The sequence below is a fragment of the Saccopteryx leptura genome, chromosome 4 (assembly GCF_036850995.1).
Source record: "Saccopteryx leptura isolate mSacLep1 chromosome 4, mSacLep1_pri_phased_curated, whole genome shotgun sequence".
Classification (NCBI taxonomy): domain Eukaryota; kingdom Metazoa; phylum Chordata; class Mammalia; order Chiroptera; family Emballonuridae; genus Saccopteryx; species Saccopteryx leptura.
Genome location: NC_089506.1, coordinates 25834534 through 25851530, shown reverse-complemented (window position 1 = coordinate 25851530; position 16997 = coordinate 25834534). Strand labels below are relative to the sequence as shown.

The 16997-nt window shown below is 48.4% G+C and overlaps 1 protein-coding gene across 1 annotated transcript; it reads left to right on the top strand.

Annotated features, from left to right (window-relative positions):
• Positions 1–1700: 1700 nt before the first annotated feature.
• RNF122 (ring finger protein 122) lies at positions 1701–16314 on the top strand. Its single transcript, XM_066383548.1, has 6 exons — positions 1701–2096; positions 8244–8400; positions 12906–12951; positions 13265–13306; positions 14727–14809; positions 15272–16314. Exons 1-6 carry the CDS (start codon positions 2072–2074, stop codon positions 15384–15386), a joined length of 468 nt encoding a protein of 155 aa, XP_066239645.1. The 5' UTR covers positions 1701–2071; the 3' UTR covers positions 15387–16314.
• Positions 16315–16997: the final 683 nt, after the last annotated feature.

Sequence of the window (16997 nt, the reverse complement as noted above, 5' to 3'; positions counted from 1 at the left end):
AGTGGGGCAGACTGGGAGCTTTCTCTCTCAATTCCTGAGATTAGCTGAGAGGAGAGAGCAGAGAAAGGCCACATGGAGGAGGCCAGGAGAAACAGCCAAGATGGCGGAGTGCTGAGTGAGAAGCCAGTTTGTGCAGAGTTTGTGCAGGGAGAAGGAAGGAAATGGGGAACAGAGGTGAATAAGTCTGGTGAGCTAGAAACCTTTGATTCTAGGAAACTCGGATAAGTCAGTAGCTTTGTGAGCGCTGAATATGAGTGGGTTTTGGAGCCCCGTGTGTGTTTTTACTTGCCCGCCGGGTGCAAGCTAGGATTAAAGATGATGGCCCACCAGTTTTTGGCTCCATTGTTTCTTTACTGACTGTCCAAATCCAATGCGAACCTGCATGGGCCAAGCTGCTGTGATGGTGGCCATGGATACTGGCTTCACAACCTCTGTTCCCCATCTCCTTCTCTCTGCACAAACTCTGCATAAACTGGCTTCTTCTCTGCAATGCTGATGGCAGGATCTGAGCAAGAGTGACCCTGTTCTGCTTAATTTTATAGTGTAGAAAATTAAAGCCTTTAAGCCAATATACAAGTAAGGAAGTCTCTGATACAAAGCCACTTATCTGAGGCATAAATGGGATTCCTCATAAGAGTGCACCACCCCACATCATGCAACAGTCAAGGTAGTGGGGAAAAGCTTAGTTTTGAGAAGATCTTAGTATTAGAAGGATGTTGAAAAGATCTTAGTATTAAAAGGGAGGAAAAGGCTTAGTCTTAAAATTAAGCCTTAGGCTACAATGACTTTGCCAGTTTACAGCCTGTCCCCCACACCCAATGCAAACTATAAGCGAGCAAACATATATATCATATTTACAAACTTATTTGACCAACACCCACCTTTTCAGACCTCTCCTTCTAAGACAGAAATTCTCTCAAGAGAGCACATAACTAAAGCGCAATCCAGTCCCCACCTTGCTTTCTCCCACCTTCGCTTACGTAACCTTCCTTATGGTCTCTCCTTAATTTCAGATTCACAAAGGAACCTGCAAAACTGTTATTCTCTGGAGGATCTTAGATCTTGCTTCCTGGCAACTGTTGTTAGTTTTAGCTCAAATAAGTTCATAAAAATTCTCTACGGGTACGGACTTTTCTTAAGTGGAAAACATTAAGCCTTAATTCCTTAATAAAATGATGGGCTGATCAAAAATGAGAGGGCAACTAAATCTCTTTCCAGATCTCACTTTTGTAACTCATCTTCCTTACCCTTCCTTGTTCAGTCCCCCCCTTTTACAGTGAACAAAGGAACGTGGTAGCCGACACTTCGGACCGAATCCTGGCCCGCGTAGCAGAAATGGTTTCTCAAAGAGCTATAGAAACCTTAACAGACCTGGAGGCGGAAAAACAATGTGGCACTAAACTGTTCGGTTTCTTCCAGGACCCTGGCGGAGGAGGTTGGTTCTGCCAGGATGGACTAACTCACTCCGGATCGCACTTAATCAGACTTACAAGTTTTGCCAGGACAGCGGAAGGTAAGGGGAAGGTGCAGTACCTTCCAAAGACGATCCGCCCTGGGAGAGGGGCGGGTCTGCAAATAACACCAGCGGCCAGAAGGAAGGCTCCCATTGGCCAGAGGACGGGTGACAGATTAGGGGCGGAGATTTCCATGGCTATATAAGGGAGGGGGTGTGCACAACCTGTGTCAGTTTCGGAGTCTGTGGCTGTTCTGCTTGTCTGTGGGTGTGACCTGAACGGAGCTTCTCGCTAAGGCTTTTCCCTTCTCTGCGGGCCGAGAACCTCTGCCTCCTAGAGTACCCCCACCCTGCTCTGCGGCGCCCCACATCTCCCCCAACCCCGGGGCTCTTCCTGCATTTCCTCAGCGGTACTTTGATCTGGGACGACTTTCTATTTGTTTTCTCCTCTTTCCTCTTTGTTGCTCTAAAACCGGCCTCGCCGAAGCCCCTCACTCCGGCGAGAGTTCGACTTCTCAATAAAGGCGGCTGCCGCGGACCAGCCGGCCGGCGCGCCATCTGCCTGCCTTTCCCGCCGCCTGCGTTCGTTCGCCGTAGGAAGCCACCGCGAGTTCATTGATGCACCCATTCCAGTGGTGTAACGGTGAGTCCCCGGGCGGGCGGGCACTGGGCTGGCCGGAGACGAGGGATGGGGCGCAAGGCTGCAGATGAGACGGAGGATCGTTCTCCCTCTCGAGCCAAGTTTCTCTTAAAATGGGACGGGTGAAAAGGCGTCCTGGAGCCCAAGTCTGTTCTGCACGGCGCGGACTTTGAAAAATAAAAATTTCAGTTTTTAACTCGAGAGCCGGAAGGGTCTCTGAACGTGGGGCTGGAGGTAGGGGGCGTGGGAGCCAAGGGATTCGCGGCCTTTGTGTGGCGGCTTCGCTCCTTTACCCCTTCCCCTGCCTTTGTGCGCTCCAACTCTGTTCTTTGTTGTGGTTGGAGGAGAATTAAATCCGCGCTCGGGCTAGGATCTCCTAGAGGGAGCTCAAGTTCCCGGCTTGAAACTTTGCAGGCTATTTTAAATATGCATACAATGCCTCGTGCGGGACAGACCCGGGGGTGGCTTCCTCTGTGTCTTTGTTGGCTTTGCACTGGATGCTGTGGGCTTTGTGCCTGTGGAAGACGCCGGATTAAAGAGCGTGGCTCTATTGCATTGGTAAAGCCTTGCAGATATCTCGGCGCTCGGCTCCCCTTGGGGGCAGGCTAGCCTGGCGGGACCTGTGCTCTCCGGTCCCAAGGCCCGACTGTGGAACTCGCTCCGAGCCTCAATGGTGGAGCCGCACCTTCGGATCCTACCATCGCTCTTTCCATTCACTACCCCCCACCCCCGCCATGCCTGGGTGACGCTAAATTTATCTCACCTGAGGCTTTTTTGTGGTCAAGTGATAACAGGTTGTGCCGTGTTCCGATTTCTCACCCAAGCTACCTGAACTGAGGGCCTTTCCAAGCAGTCGGTTCAAAACCTTGGATTCAAGTACTCTGCACTGTCCCCAGGGTTTTGACCGCATAGTTCTAACGCTTGTAGAGTTGGGGTCAGGAAACAGCTAGCCTTATCTCTGAGTGTGGCAAGCTGGTTAGTTAAAAAATTAATTCTTGAGACTAGACTCCTGCCAGATCTTGGATTAATTATTTCAGGCGGCTTTTGTTTTGAGGCAAGATTTGGGCAGCATGTGTAAAGTGGCCCCCAACCCCCTCTTCCTCTTGCTAGTAGTATCCAATTTCCTGAAAATGAACCAAGCTGTGTGATAGGCAGGCATTTCAGGGAGAGGGGGCTGAAGATGGGGGTGAAGAAGGTGGTATATCCCAACATCTGGGAAAGATTCCCGTTGGCTGGGAAGGAGAAGCATTTCCCAGATTCACTGGTCTTTCTTGGCCAGCCCTTCTCTTGACGTCATTCCCACTGTGGGCCTGCTCATCAAGATGAAACATTCTGATGTCAGGGCTTTCATAGAACTGCTGAGACAATGGTACAGACTTCAGGGGCAAGAACCACCAGGTTGTTAGGCACACTGACCTTTCTTCTGGGCAGCGCTCTTTTCATAAGAGATCTTTAGACCAGCAGTGGACATGGTGCTTTATCTTTTCACTTCAAGTGACTGGGAGATCCAATTCTTTGACTCCAGTAAGGAAGCAATCCCTTTCCTCACCCTCTGTGAAAAATATCTGGATCCCCTCTTTCTTGGGATTGGTATTTTGTCCTTCCAACCTTACAGGAAAAACTTCTTCACTGTCATGTATATTTTCCTTTTTTTTTTTTTAAGTGAGAGAGGGAGGGACAGACAGGAAGGGAGAGAGTTGAGAAGCATCAACTTGTTGCAGCACCTTAGTTGTTCATTGATTGCTTTCTCATATGTGCCTTGACCAGGGGATTCTAGCCACGCCAGTGACCCCTTGCTCAAGCCAGTGACCATGGGGTCATGTCTATGATCCCACCCTCAAGCCAGTGACCCTGTACTCAAGCTAGTGAGCCTAAACTCAAGCCGGCAGCTTCGAGGTTTCAAACGTGGGTCCTCACCAACCCAGGTCAACACTTCATCCACTGTGGCAAGTGGACCATCTCTTGGCTCTTAAACTCTTCTCACCTACATCTTCGTCACATAGAATCCTAAACTCAGTGACTCATTTATGGATTAACAGATAAGATAAGATGGTCGAGATAACGTGGTCGAAGACTCCTGAGGCCAGAGTGCCAGCAGAGTTCATACATGTACCTTCTGCAATAGCACTGTCACCCCTCTGCAGGTTCCCAGAATAGGAAACCAAATGCGTTCCTTTGAGACCCTAAAGCAGGGATCGGGAACCTTTTTGGATGAGAGAGCCATGAACGCCACATATTTTAAAATGTAATTCCGTGAGAGCCATACAACGACCCATGTACGTTACGCATTATCCAATAAAAATTTGGTGTTGTCCCGGAGGACAGCTGTGATCAGCTCCAGCCACTCGCAACCATGAACATGAGCGGTAGGAAATGAATGGATTGTAATACATGAGAATGTTTTATATTTTTAACGTTGTTATTTTTTTATTAAAGATTTGTCTGCGAACCAGATGCAGCCACCAAAAGAGCCACATCTGGCTTGTAAGCCATAGGTTCCCGACCCCTGCCCTAAAGATACCAGGATCCAACCTATAAAAAAATACATGGAAAGCCAAGGCAGATTGGGGGTTAACCCTTCTTAGATCATCAGATATTGCTGGTGGGCGATGGGGAGATGCTCTTGATGGGGAGGAAGTCCTCATTGGCATTGAGGCCACAATTTCTTGGAAGGGAAGTCATAAAGCCCTTTTCCAGAATAAACTGAGTCCACCATGATGTCTTCATGAAAATTTGATTTATTTTGGCCCTTAGAGAGCAAATATTTGAGTGGAGGGGTGGTTAAGACTTTCTTTCTAAATCCTGTTGGCCTAGAAGCAAGAGCTTCCTGCTAGGCAAAATTTAGTAGCTATCAGTAATTACTTGATTGTTTGCAGTTGAATCAAAAAATCTTTCAGGACTAGAATTCATTCTTTTACTTTCTGTTTCCCAACAATGAGTAGGTCAGTGTATCAATAATACTTGTTGGTTGACTGGTCATCCATTAATGGAGGGCAGTTTCTGGGCAATTTTCCCAAACATCAGTCTACTTACTTTGGAGTGTGAACTTTTGCCAAGGGTACCAGGTTTTGAGAAAATTGCAAATTATTTATCTGTTAGCTATTGTATATATAAGGTCTACCGGAAAGTTCTGTCCGTTTTTGGAAAACAAAATACAAATTTTTCTTACCGTCAATAAACTTTATTAAATAATATATTTCCACACCAATCCTATCTTCCGAATATGATCCAAAATGGTTTGCTGAGCTGAATTAAGCCTTTCTGCTATCTCCGATGTTGTCAGAAAAGGATCTTGTTCCAACATGGTCTTAACAACATCGTCATTGATCAAAGATGGTCGCCCAGAACGTGGCTTATCAGAAAGGTCGAAATCACCTGTTTCGAATTTTTTGAACCATCTTCTGCATGTCCTATTAGAAATTGTACCTTCACCAAACATTTTTAATAAATTTCTACATGCTTCTGTAGCATTTCTTCCTTGTTGAAATTCGTAAAAATTACAGTGGCGTAAATGAACTTTATCAGTAGCCATGCAATTTATTTATCTGTACACTATCGCTTCACACATAAGACTAACATAAATCAACTTTGTTTTAGTTCATTTGCTACGTCAGTATGTATACATTAAGTGATAAAAATAGGCCAAATAAACATGTGCTTACGTGTCGAAACTTGTGATAGAAACGGACAGAACTTTCCGGTAGACCTTATAGTTATTGAGAATGAGCCAAACACTAGGCGAGGCACTGGAGAATATACAAATCGCTTTCCTCTGACCTAGGAGCATTCAGGTTGATAAAACTTTCTCATCTCTGATTTTAGGATTATAGTTTGCACCTCTACTGTAGTGCTTTGCTTTGTATGGTGAAAACCTTTATGTCTGTCTTTTTTCTTAGAAAGTAAAATCATCTACTCATTCCCTCTTGATTTTATGTTCAGTGTCTATCATGGTACTTGTCATATAATCACTGCCTACTGTATGTTTGAGTTAAGTTGATGCTAGGGAACAAGTGGGCAATATAAGACGATTACTGAGTGAGCCGATGCAAGAGCCAGAACATGCAATCAAGCTGTGAGCCCTACAGAATTCAGGGAAGAGAGCGGTCACTGGAATATCACAAAGACCAGGCTTGGTGGATTTCAGGAAGGAAGGGAGTTTTAGGCAGGGGAAGCTGTGTGAACAAAGGTATGGAGGCAGTGAGTACAAAGTTGGGCAAGAAATAATGATGGGACTGGCCCTCCTGGGGTGGCGCTGGAGGACGTTGGCTGGGGAGGTTGAGAGGGGACCCAGTGCGTACATGGTTAGCAGGTTTTGAAGCCAGTCGTGAGTTTGGGAACGACATGATAAAACCGAGTAGGAGGATTTGACAGACATGTGGGCTAAATTAGAAGAAGGACTAGACATCAATTAGGTGTCTGGAATAGGGACTTGGAATAGAATTGGGCCTAAAATCTGTTTGGAATAGGGACTTGGCAATGGAACTGGGCACAAAATAGGAAAGAGGTTTGGAAGGAGGCTCATTATATACTTACTAGATTGATAGGGGATGAAGAGTATGAGGAATACGATGTCAACGATGACTTCATCTTTCAAGCCAGACTTCTACTGAGCTGTGGTAGCACTGGTAATTATAATGTAGAATTCCAAAGTATAAATTAATGGTTCTGGCTCCTAACCAAGATGTCAGGAAAGTTCTTAAAACCCATGGTGAGGGCTTGAGTTCAGAGGCCTATGGAGCCAGGCCTTGTTAACTATTGGACTACAGACAGTTTAAGGATTCTTTACGATTAAATTGGTACCATGATAATGTGCTCGGGTAGCAGGTATATGGTAAATTCTAGTTTTTGCATTGCCCCCCTTCCTGAAATACAAGAATTTTAAGCTCACCTTTTGGAGCACTACAGTATTTTTGCATGTAAGCAGGAATAAACACGCAGCTGGCTTATTGCTGATATCCTATCATTTTTCTTATGGTTAAGCACTACAGAAAATTTACTGTCAGAACCAATAGTCCCACCATAGAGAGTGGTTCTGGGATTGGTTAATCTAACAACTCAACAGATAAAATTTTTCCTCTTCCTCCTCTTTCCCTGTTCCCTCTGCCATAGGCTTTAGCTTGAACTGCTGTCTTTCCAGCTATAACTTAGCTGCCACCGTTATAGGTGTGTTGAGCAGAAGTGACAAAAAAGAAGAAAAAGCTTTCCTTTCCCAGCAGATGTTCCTTTTGTTTCATTGGCCAGAACCCTGTCACACACCTACCTCAACACCAAACCCTGGCAAGGGGGAGGGGACTACCGGGAATGGTAGGCCAATCAGGATCTACCCCTAAAGTCATGTGAGAAGGGCATGCGTAGCTGGTGCTTCAGTGCTTCTCGCGCTGAGTGTGTGGGAATCTGCTGAGGACCTCTGATTCATTTCTTCCGGGCTGGGCCCTGCATTCTGCGTTTCAGACAAGCTCCTGGGAATATCATTGCTACTGTCAGATTCCACAGTGAGGCTTTGAGTAGAAAGCGGGACTATGTAAAAGTAAAAGCAAGCTGCAATCCCCCCACCCTCCACTTTCTGGAACACTGGTCGTTTTGGAATGAACAATTTCTATTCTGGTCTTATTGCAGCCTGTCTCCTGGAGCAGGTGGCTTAATAATGACAAATGACCTTGGCAATTGAACTTTGCAATTTACAAAGCATATTTCTTAATACCTACCATTCTTGGTCCTCTCTGTATTTTCTTTGCGTATGACAAAGTTGGGCTTAGAGAATTAACTTTATAAAGGTCACATAGACCTAGAGAGAGACAGAGTTGGAACCCAAATATACACTTTCTCACCTCAGGTTCTTCCTTTTGCTACTGCACCATGTGGGCTCTACCTGATGGAAATATTTTCTTCCCAATGCCTGGAGCCCTAATCCCCTAAATGGAGATGCTTTTAAAGTGCCACGTGCAGTGGTCCATTTCATAGATTGGTTGGTTTACCCATGATCACGTAGCTAGTAAGTATTGGAGTAGGATACAAACTCAAGCCCCTGAATCAGGTTTAGGAGCTCAGAGCCTGCCAGTTCTCTCTCCGTCCTTGCTGACGTAGAGTACTATCAGCCCCAGTGGTACATTTCTGATTTTAATATTCTTTTTTCTCCCCATTTCTCTGCAGGGTGTTTCTGCGGCCTGGGACTGGTTAGTACTAACAAGTCCTGCTCAATGCCACCCATCAGTTTCCAAGACCTTCCTCTCAACATCTACATGGTCATCTTTGGTACAGGCATCTTTGTCTTCATGCTCAGCCTCATCTTCTGCTGTTATTTCATCAGGTGAGTGGTTCATTGGCTGACCCGGAATGGGGAGTCGGGGTGGTGGAGGCCAGGGGTAGGCTGAGCCCAGAGAGGCTCCCAAAACAGTCATTAGCCTCCAGCTGTTGTCCTTGCCCAGAAGACAGGGCTTAACCAGTCCTTTACTGGGCCCCAGAGGCATGGTGTTTCTATTTATATCAACCTATCAAGTTGTCCCAGAACGGATAACGTCATGATGGTTTGGGCGGCATCCTGCCTCTTGGCCAGTTATGCTAGGATTGCTTAGGATTACTGTCTAACCAAGAAATATTGATGGCCCTTTAACTGTGTCTATTCTCCACTCATACTCTCTGGGAAGCAAGGGATAAGTAGCCATGAGTTACACCAGTGGCATGTACCTCTGCCCTCTTGGGAATTCCTGTTGTCAACCCACCAGATGCTAATATTAGCAGGCTGATGTCTGGAGAGCTGCTTGTTTATTCTGCCTTGGAAGCTCTTATTTTTGAGAGTGAAAAAAACTAAAACCCTCACTTATTGCCTAAGAATCCAGGGAAGGAATAAAGCTCCTCCAGGAACTTTCTTTCCTATTGATAAGACATAAGAACTGGTGGCTGCTTCCTACCAAAAATTTGGGGCATATCTGGAATTTAAACTAGAAATGACAGCAGTGGTCTTCCAATAAGTGTGTACTTTTGGTATTAACCGTTCTTCATTGTATATTGGGGAGTGTTGAGCACCTCTGGCCACCCCCTAAACAGCCCCCGCCCCGACACACACACACACACACACACGTAACACATATTCGCAAATGCCCGAGTTGACATCAGCTGAGGTCTAGTTTAGTGTCTGAGCAAGTCATTTCAGATGATTAAATTAAAATGGAGGAAAAAGGAGTCCTGGCTCCCTGAGAGGCCCTGTTCTTCTGGAAGGCTTGTTCCTGTTCTTGCGGCTGGAAGAGCTCCGTCTAAGAAGGGGACACGCCTTCAGACCCTGTTCCCAGTGCTCCCAGTCCTTTCTCAGAACTTTACAATGTTCCTAGGACTAGAACTTTCCACGAAGTCTCTATCTTATGTAAAAACTTGTATTTTTCTTCTTATACAATTGAGTCCAAAATTTGTATCAAGTGCGGCAGAGAGAGTAGATTTCTTCTCTCTCTTACTCCATTACTTATGCCCAAACCCAAGTTTTGTTTCTCACACTCTTTGTCTTCTGACCACCAACCACCCACATCTCCTCATATCCTAGCCGTTTCTGCAGTTCCCAGGGACTGGAGATGGAGACATTCCAAATGTCAAAGATCTGAGCATGGTGCTGAGAGGAGTCTTTAAATCCAGCTCTACTTGGTCCCTTCACACACACACACACACACACACACACACACACTCACTCACTCACACACTCACATGCCAAGAGGTAAAGGTGGTCAGGGAAGAAATCTTAGAAAATGACTCTGGGTCAGTAGGTGGGTGATCAGGTTTCATTTCCTGATTGTGCCACTCATAGGTCTAACCTTAGCGTCGGAGCTGCTTTTTACCAAGTGTAGTCAGCATTTTGTAAAATCTTTAGCTCTCGGTCTTCAGAACATCCCTCCAGGGTAGGCATTAGCCCCCTTTATAAATGAGGGGAGGCCGTGCTCAGACAGTTAAGGGTTTGTCCATGGTCGTATAGTGGAATATATATGACCTGGGCTGGTGACAGTTAAGTAGCGTCTTTCTGAGAACACATGTTTGCCTCCCCTGATCTTCTTCCTCCAATAGGAAGCGGAATGGCAGCTGTGGCACCGGACTGCCCCTCACAGCCCCAGCCGGGCTCTTGCGGGAGGGCGCTCTGGGGAGTAGGGTAGGGCTGAGTCATTTCTGTTTGGCTGGACTGAGAGAACAGAGCAGCAGAACCACACGACACCCAAAGCTTCCCCACAGCAGGGCTGCTCCGCACCACCTGTCCCCTCTGCAGTGACCTGCCCCTTTTCCACCCCACTCTGTACTGCAGCCTGACCAAAAGCCATTGACGCTGGAGTTTCACGGCTCCAGAGCTCATTGGTGTGTGGCAGCCTGCGGGTGTCTAAATATAGACAGACACACAAGCACAGAAGCCACTTCCTCTCCCTGCTTCTTGGTTTCCTCCTCAGCCAGAATAGGCCCCTGACCCCCCGCTCACAGCCTGGGGAGCTCATTGGCCAAGGCCGGCCTCCACTCACCGCGCCCCCTCGCCCACTCTCCCCCGCTCCCCAAAGGGCTGGCCTCTGCCCTGCACAGGATGGAGGGGCCGGGGAAGCACAGACTGGCAGGAAAGGAACAATTATTTTCAGGACCTGGCTGCATTGTTTGTTCCAAAAGGGAAAATAAGCAACAGGAGAGCCTACTGACAGAGGCTAGAAATGGTGTCATTGAAATCAGGGTATTTTTAGCTGCTTTGCTCACCCAGCAGCTGAGAAGGCCACCTGTCCAAAGTCACTGGCACCATATCCCTTGCCGGGATGACCCAAGGGGCTCTGTTTCTTGCTTTGTTTCCCTTGCAACCTTTTTGGCCCCGTAGCCTTGCAGTCTGTACCTTTCTGGTCACTGAATCTACAGGCAGCGTGAAGGGGTGTCTCCAATGCCCTTCGTACTCTCAGCACCCTGGGTTCTGAGTCAGGCTTCTGGGGTTCCCTTGGATAAGACCTTTGTAAGGAGCCAGCAGACAAGGGATGAATGGGGGAGGGGCAGGGGCACCCCAGGCATCCTGGGCTAGAGCCCTGCACACGCTGTGTCATAATTAGCATGTTGCAGCTGAGGCTCACAGGATATACAGCATCCCCACATTCTCTGGGTTAAGAAGCAGGCTCCTCCCCATTTCCTTGTTTACTCTGCATACCTGGTAAGAGTGGCAGTGTCTCCAGCAGAAGGCTGCTGCAAGCACTGACTAAACGTGTCTTCCTCCCCGCCACAACCCGCGCAGTGAGTCTATTCCAGTGTCTCCAGCAGGAAATGGTACGAAACTGGATGAAAAATAGACAGACTTAAAGACATATACAGGACAGTTTCGGGAGGAAGCCACAGCTCCTTGCCAACAGTCACTACTGTCCTGGCCAAGCCGCAAAAACATGGCCACCCCCAGAAAGACATCCGTCTTTATTTTCTGGGTAAAGTGGGCCATTAGCAATTCAATCACGTTTCCAAGGCAACCCAAGAAAACCACCAGGTGCAGAAAAAACCCCACCATCTTAACTTTAAACAAAGAAGTAACCAGCTTCCAGTCCTTCCGGGGAACACGGACAGGCAGGAGGGCAGGATGAGTACTGAAGCACAGCCCTTTGTTAACTTAATTAGGCAGCTGAGGTGGGGGTTTGGGTCCAACACGTCTGTCCCCAAAATCCAGACCGCAAAATACCCTGTTGGCTTATTTGGTCCCCAACACCTCCGCAGCTTAGCTCGGTGTCAGGCACATATTAGCTCACAGAAGCCTGGATGTAGCCTTCCCGCCCCCGTGCTTGGAAGTGCAGGCAGAGGTCCATGTGAATATGAAGGGCAAAGTGAAAGTCTGGCCGGTGGGAACCCTGCTGGGACCTTTAGCCCAACCCTCTGAAGAGGTCGGGAAGGGGCAGTGCCAGCTGCCCCAGGCCTCAGCCCCACAGCCGGAGTGACCTGGACAGAAGTCACTGAGAGGCTCCGGGCATGTATAGCCTGGCCAGGGCCCCTGACCGTGCCGTGTTCACTTACTTGGTGAAACAGGTCACATTCTGTGTTACAGAGCTCGGGCTGTGTAATCAGATAGACTTTGATGCAAATCTGGACGCTGCCGCCAACTAGCTCCGCAGTTCGGGCAAGTGACTTAACGTCTCTGCCATTCATGTTTCCCTCATCTGTAGAAAGGAAAGCATCTCCTCCTAAAGCTGTTTGGAATCGATGAGCGTGTGTATGAATAGGTCGGTGCAGGGACCAGTGCGTGGCCACTCCTTGGTAACGATGATGCTATTGCTCTCAGTAACAGCGTGCCAGGTCTGGGCTATTGAGAGTTAGGCTGCATGCAGGCCACCAGCTTGAAACAAAGGAGAAAACAAAGAAGGGCTTGCCTGTGTTTTCCTGGCACTGGCAGGGAAGAGTGTGCTTTGGTTCCACAATACTTGTTCTCCGGGTGGAAAATTCCGCCAGGCTCAGCAGAGGCTTATTTGTCCTGCTACCATGGCTTAGTGGAAACAGCCCTTTAAAGAATACCTGACTTCTGTGCGCTCAGTAAGTAGTTGTTGCTCTATATAGTTAGGTAGTCAGAGTGAATGACATGATCGGGGTGATCTACCACAGAATGCCCCAGACTGCGGGACCCGGCAGGACATTTTGAGGCTGTTGGGCCTGAGTCCTTAATTCACTGTGGATGACCTGCATAGGTCCAATCCATACCCCATGGCCTCTCTACAGGGGTCACCACCTTTGTGGGAAGCACCCCTCTCCACCCCCCAGAAGAATGCCAGGCAGCCAGCCGCCTCTCCGACCTTACATAGCTCTGTGTTTGCCCAAGTGACCGCTTCTCTACCCCTCTCTTTCTCCCAGCAAACTGCGGAACCAGGCACAGAGCGAGCGGTACGGGTATAAGGAGGTAAAGCCCACATCTTTCCCTGAGAAGTCCTCTTCTGCCGCTTGTGCTGCTACAGACGGGAGAGGAGAAGCTGGAGCTGTCCCGGCCTGGAAACCCCTCGGCCTCCCCTCTGGCCCTGGCTGGGGTTAACTCCTTTCACTGTCCTCAAGTCTGGCTGGCCGGGCAGGGCCGAGAGCCCTCCCCTTTAGGAAAGGGAGGGAGGACGGGAGAGGAAGGGGATCCGTGCAGAGCTGGGACCTTCCTTCATTGGTTGGTACCACTGGGCCCCTGTGGTTGGTTTCCTCTGACACCATGACTCCTCTTTTCTTTCCAGGTGGTGCTTAAAGGTGATGCCAAGAAGTTACAGTTATACGGGGTGAGTACACTGGCCCTGCGTGTGGGAGGGCCCAGCAGGTGAAGCCAACGGCACCTTCTCTCGCTTCCGGCCTGGACCCTTTGAAGGGCCTTTGTGGTCCCTGCCTTCGTATCTGCTCCGGCCAAGCAAGTCACTCGTAATCAGCATATGGAATTCATTATGTCTGGAACCAGCACAGGCAGAAAACAAAGGGATCACAAAAGGGTTTGGAGAAGTGCTCATGCGTGGGCCCAGGAAGCCCGCTAGGCACGATCTCTACGGGGAGGATGGTCACACCACTCCGTGCCGGATTTCAGCTACTTTCCCCACGTTCAGACCCCTTGTCTTGGTTTTTCACGGAAAAAAAGAAGGCCCTTTTACCCTTGAGTATACTCTCTGAGCTGGCAGACGATGGATCTGACAGGTGTTCCCCTCAGCACAGACTCTAGCAATAGGCTATTCCTATTCCTTTCCCACCTGTGCCTTCAAGGTCACCTAACCCATGTTCCAAGGCCTCCTTCCATAGCCACAGACCCTCCTCAAGAGTGTGTTTGTGGCTGTCTGCAGTACAGAGAACCACAGATATCACTGGACACAAGACTACCTAGAAATGGCTGCATTTTGTCCCTGTTGATGATATCTGTTGTTATATTGTAGCAAGTTCAGACGTTTCCTAAGCCCTCCTCTACAAGAGTAATTCAGTTGAGATAGAGGGGGTTGTATATATGGACAAAAGGCTAAATTTAAAGAGTGCAACTGACCACATACACCATTCCCTCACCCTTACTTCCAGCACTGATATCTGTCACCTTGCCAAGTGCATTAGGCTAGAATGGGTTAAAACACATTCTTCAAGAACAGCACTGCCCAGAGGACATTTCTGTGATTATAGCAGTGTTTAGGTCTGCACTGTGCAATTGGGGGCGGGGGGCCTAGCCTTTGAGCAATTAAAAAGCAGCAAATACAACTGAAGTACTAAATTTTTAATTTCATATTATTTTTGGTTAAATTTAAATAGTCACATGTGGTTAATGACTACCATACTTTTATGTTTTTATAAAATAGAGTGGTACCTTGAGATACAAACAGACCAACATACATTTTTTTTTAAGTTACGATCTGCAACTTGTTCCATATTTTTGTTCAAGATCCGAGCAAAATTCCGAGATACGAGTTGTGATTCGGGACGCTGCCACTAGTTGGCGCGTTGGTGCAAGGGTCCAGTATCGGCAGGTTGATATACAAGTTGACTGACTTACGAGCTCGGTTATAGAACGAATTAAATTCATATCTCAAGGTACCACTGTATGACGTTTCTCTGAATGGTAAAGAAACCGCTAGAACTTCATTTTCTTAGATAGAGTCTAGATCACATTGTGTGTTCCGGGTGGATGAGGGGGGTCCTGCCCTATCTCCTCACACTGCCCCTTTCTTTCCACAGCAGACCTGTGCAGTCTGTCTGGAGGACTTCAAGGGGAAGGATGAGTTAGGTGTGCTGCCATGCCAGCATGCTTTTCATCGGAAGTAAGTGTCCCCAGGGGGTGGAATGTGTGTCCAGGGTGCCTTTTAAAAGAAATAAGCAGGAAGCGCTGGCCAGCTAGCTCGCTTGGTTAGAGCATCATCCCAAAGTGCAGAGGTTGCGGGTGTGATCCCTGGTCAGGGCTCCTACAGGAACAGACTGAGGTTCCTGTCTTTCTCTCTCCCTCCCCTTCTCTCTCCCTTTCTCTCACACTAAAATGAGTAAATAAAAATTTAAAAAAAGGAAAGAAAAGAAATAGGCAGAAAGCATCTTCTAGAACCTCCAGTCCCTGTCCCCTCCCGTCTACCCATAGTCAGCGATGTCCTGCATGTTATCCGGACAGCAGGCAAGCTGGAGGGGTTAGCTCGGGCAGTGACAGGGGTGGTCTGGTTCTAAGAAGCAGCTGGGCTCTGAATGACAGACCGCCTGAGCCGGCTGGGGTGGCTCAGGCCTTCTTCTGCCCGCAGGTGTCTGGTGAAGTGGCTGGAGGTGCGCTGTGTCTGCCCTATGTGTAACAAGCCCATCGCCGGTCCCACAGAGGCCAACCAGAGCCTCGGGATCCTCCTGGACGAGCTGGTGTGAGTGCTCCTTACAGCGAGGCCCGGGGAAGACCGCTTGCCGCGTGGTGCCTGGTCCGTCTGCAGAGCCGCAATGAGCACGACGTTGGGTGTTAGTGGTCATGCGTACCTGAAGGGGGGGGAGGTAGGACAGGGCTGGTCTCCCACCATCAGGGTGAGACCAGACTTGCCCCACCTCCCTGCCTCCTGCAGTCTTCTTCCCTGCCACTCAGTACTGCAGTCATTGTCCGTCAAGACCGATGTTCCTGGTACTGGATGATATACCTGCCTGTCCCTGCTCTGGGGAAAGAAGTCCACCGCTATCTGGCCAACATCTTGGGAGTACACAGTAGAGATAGAGACTGACCCACAGAGCCCTAGAAGAAGGGATGAGATGGGCTCTGTTCTCCTCTCCTCCCCACTCTTTCCATAGGAAGGTTAGGGAAGGAAGGAAGGAAAGATCGGGAAACCAAGTGCCTCCAGTGGAAGTAAGGAGGCTCTGTAGGAAATTAGGAAGAGCAGGGACATATGAAAGCAAAGTCAATGTTTACACGGGACCTATGGAAACAAAGGCTGGCTGGCCAGCCCGCTGGCTGCAGGGTGAGGGAGGGCCGTTCCCCTCCCTGCTAGGATATGAGGTGCTATCGACTGCTCTTCCTCAGTCAGTCTCAGAGCTTCCTGTTCCTGGTGGGGTCTGATCACCCCTCCCGAGGAAGGGCTTGTTCTGCACTCAGATGCATTTCCAGGGGCTTTTTCTAAAGGAGCAAAAGGGGCCTGGGAATGGGGGTGTCTGAAGGTTAAGATAACAACAGATACCTTCTTCCCATTTGTAAATAGTATTTTTGTACTTCATCCTCCCCATCTCAGGATTTATATATGGAACGGAGGGGGTGGGGGTTTCCGTTCCTCCCCGGAGTGGGTGAGGGTGGGAGAAGGTGTGTATTTAAAGAAAATTAAATTTAATAACAAGTTTCTCTACCCTTCTGCCTGTGGTTGTGGCCTGCGTCTGTTGGCTCTTTTCCACCAACAGGGAACAAAAGTTCTGTAACCGCCTCTTCTGAACTTCCCAACATTCAAGGAAAACACGCACCCAATTTCCTAATCCTTACAAAGACAATTCGGTAATAGAGTAAGGAGTACCTGGGCAGGGTGGGTTAGGACTGATGTCAGTGTGCTTCAGTCCCTGACTAAGCCAGGCTTGTTCATTGTGTTTCTAAAAATATTTTTAAGAAAGTTGGAACATCACCACAGTGTTCTCTCGACTAAGAATTAATAGAGCTCTACTTGTAATCTAAGTATAATTGTGCACTTAACACAACTGAAAAGGTTTAGGTTGCTTCCGTAAAGGCTTGACCTCTTTTCCCGTATACTTTCTTACCTACCAGCTGATGCCACAGAAGTGGGACTTCACATTTTCTGCCCCTGTGTGTACTCAGACCTTGGACACCCTGTCTTCTAACTTTGCTCTGTTCGTGTCCCAAGGGGATGCTGGTTCAGTAATGGATTTGCAGAACGGAATGAGAGTGCCAGGAACAGCTTGGCTGCAGTCACTCCCTGCGTGGTGGCAGAGGGCCATGCAGTGGTTGCTGGGGTTCAGCCCTGGGTGCTGTGCGCAGGAAGAGCATTTTAAAGCCCT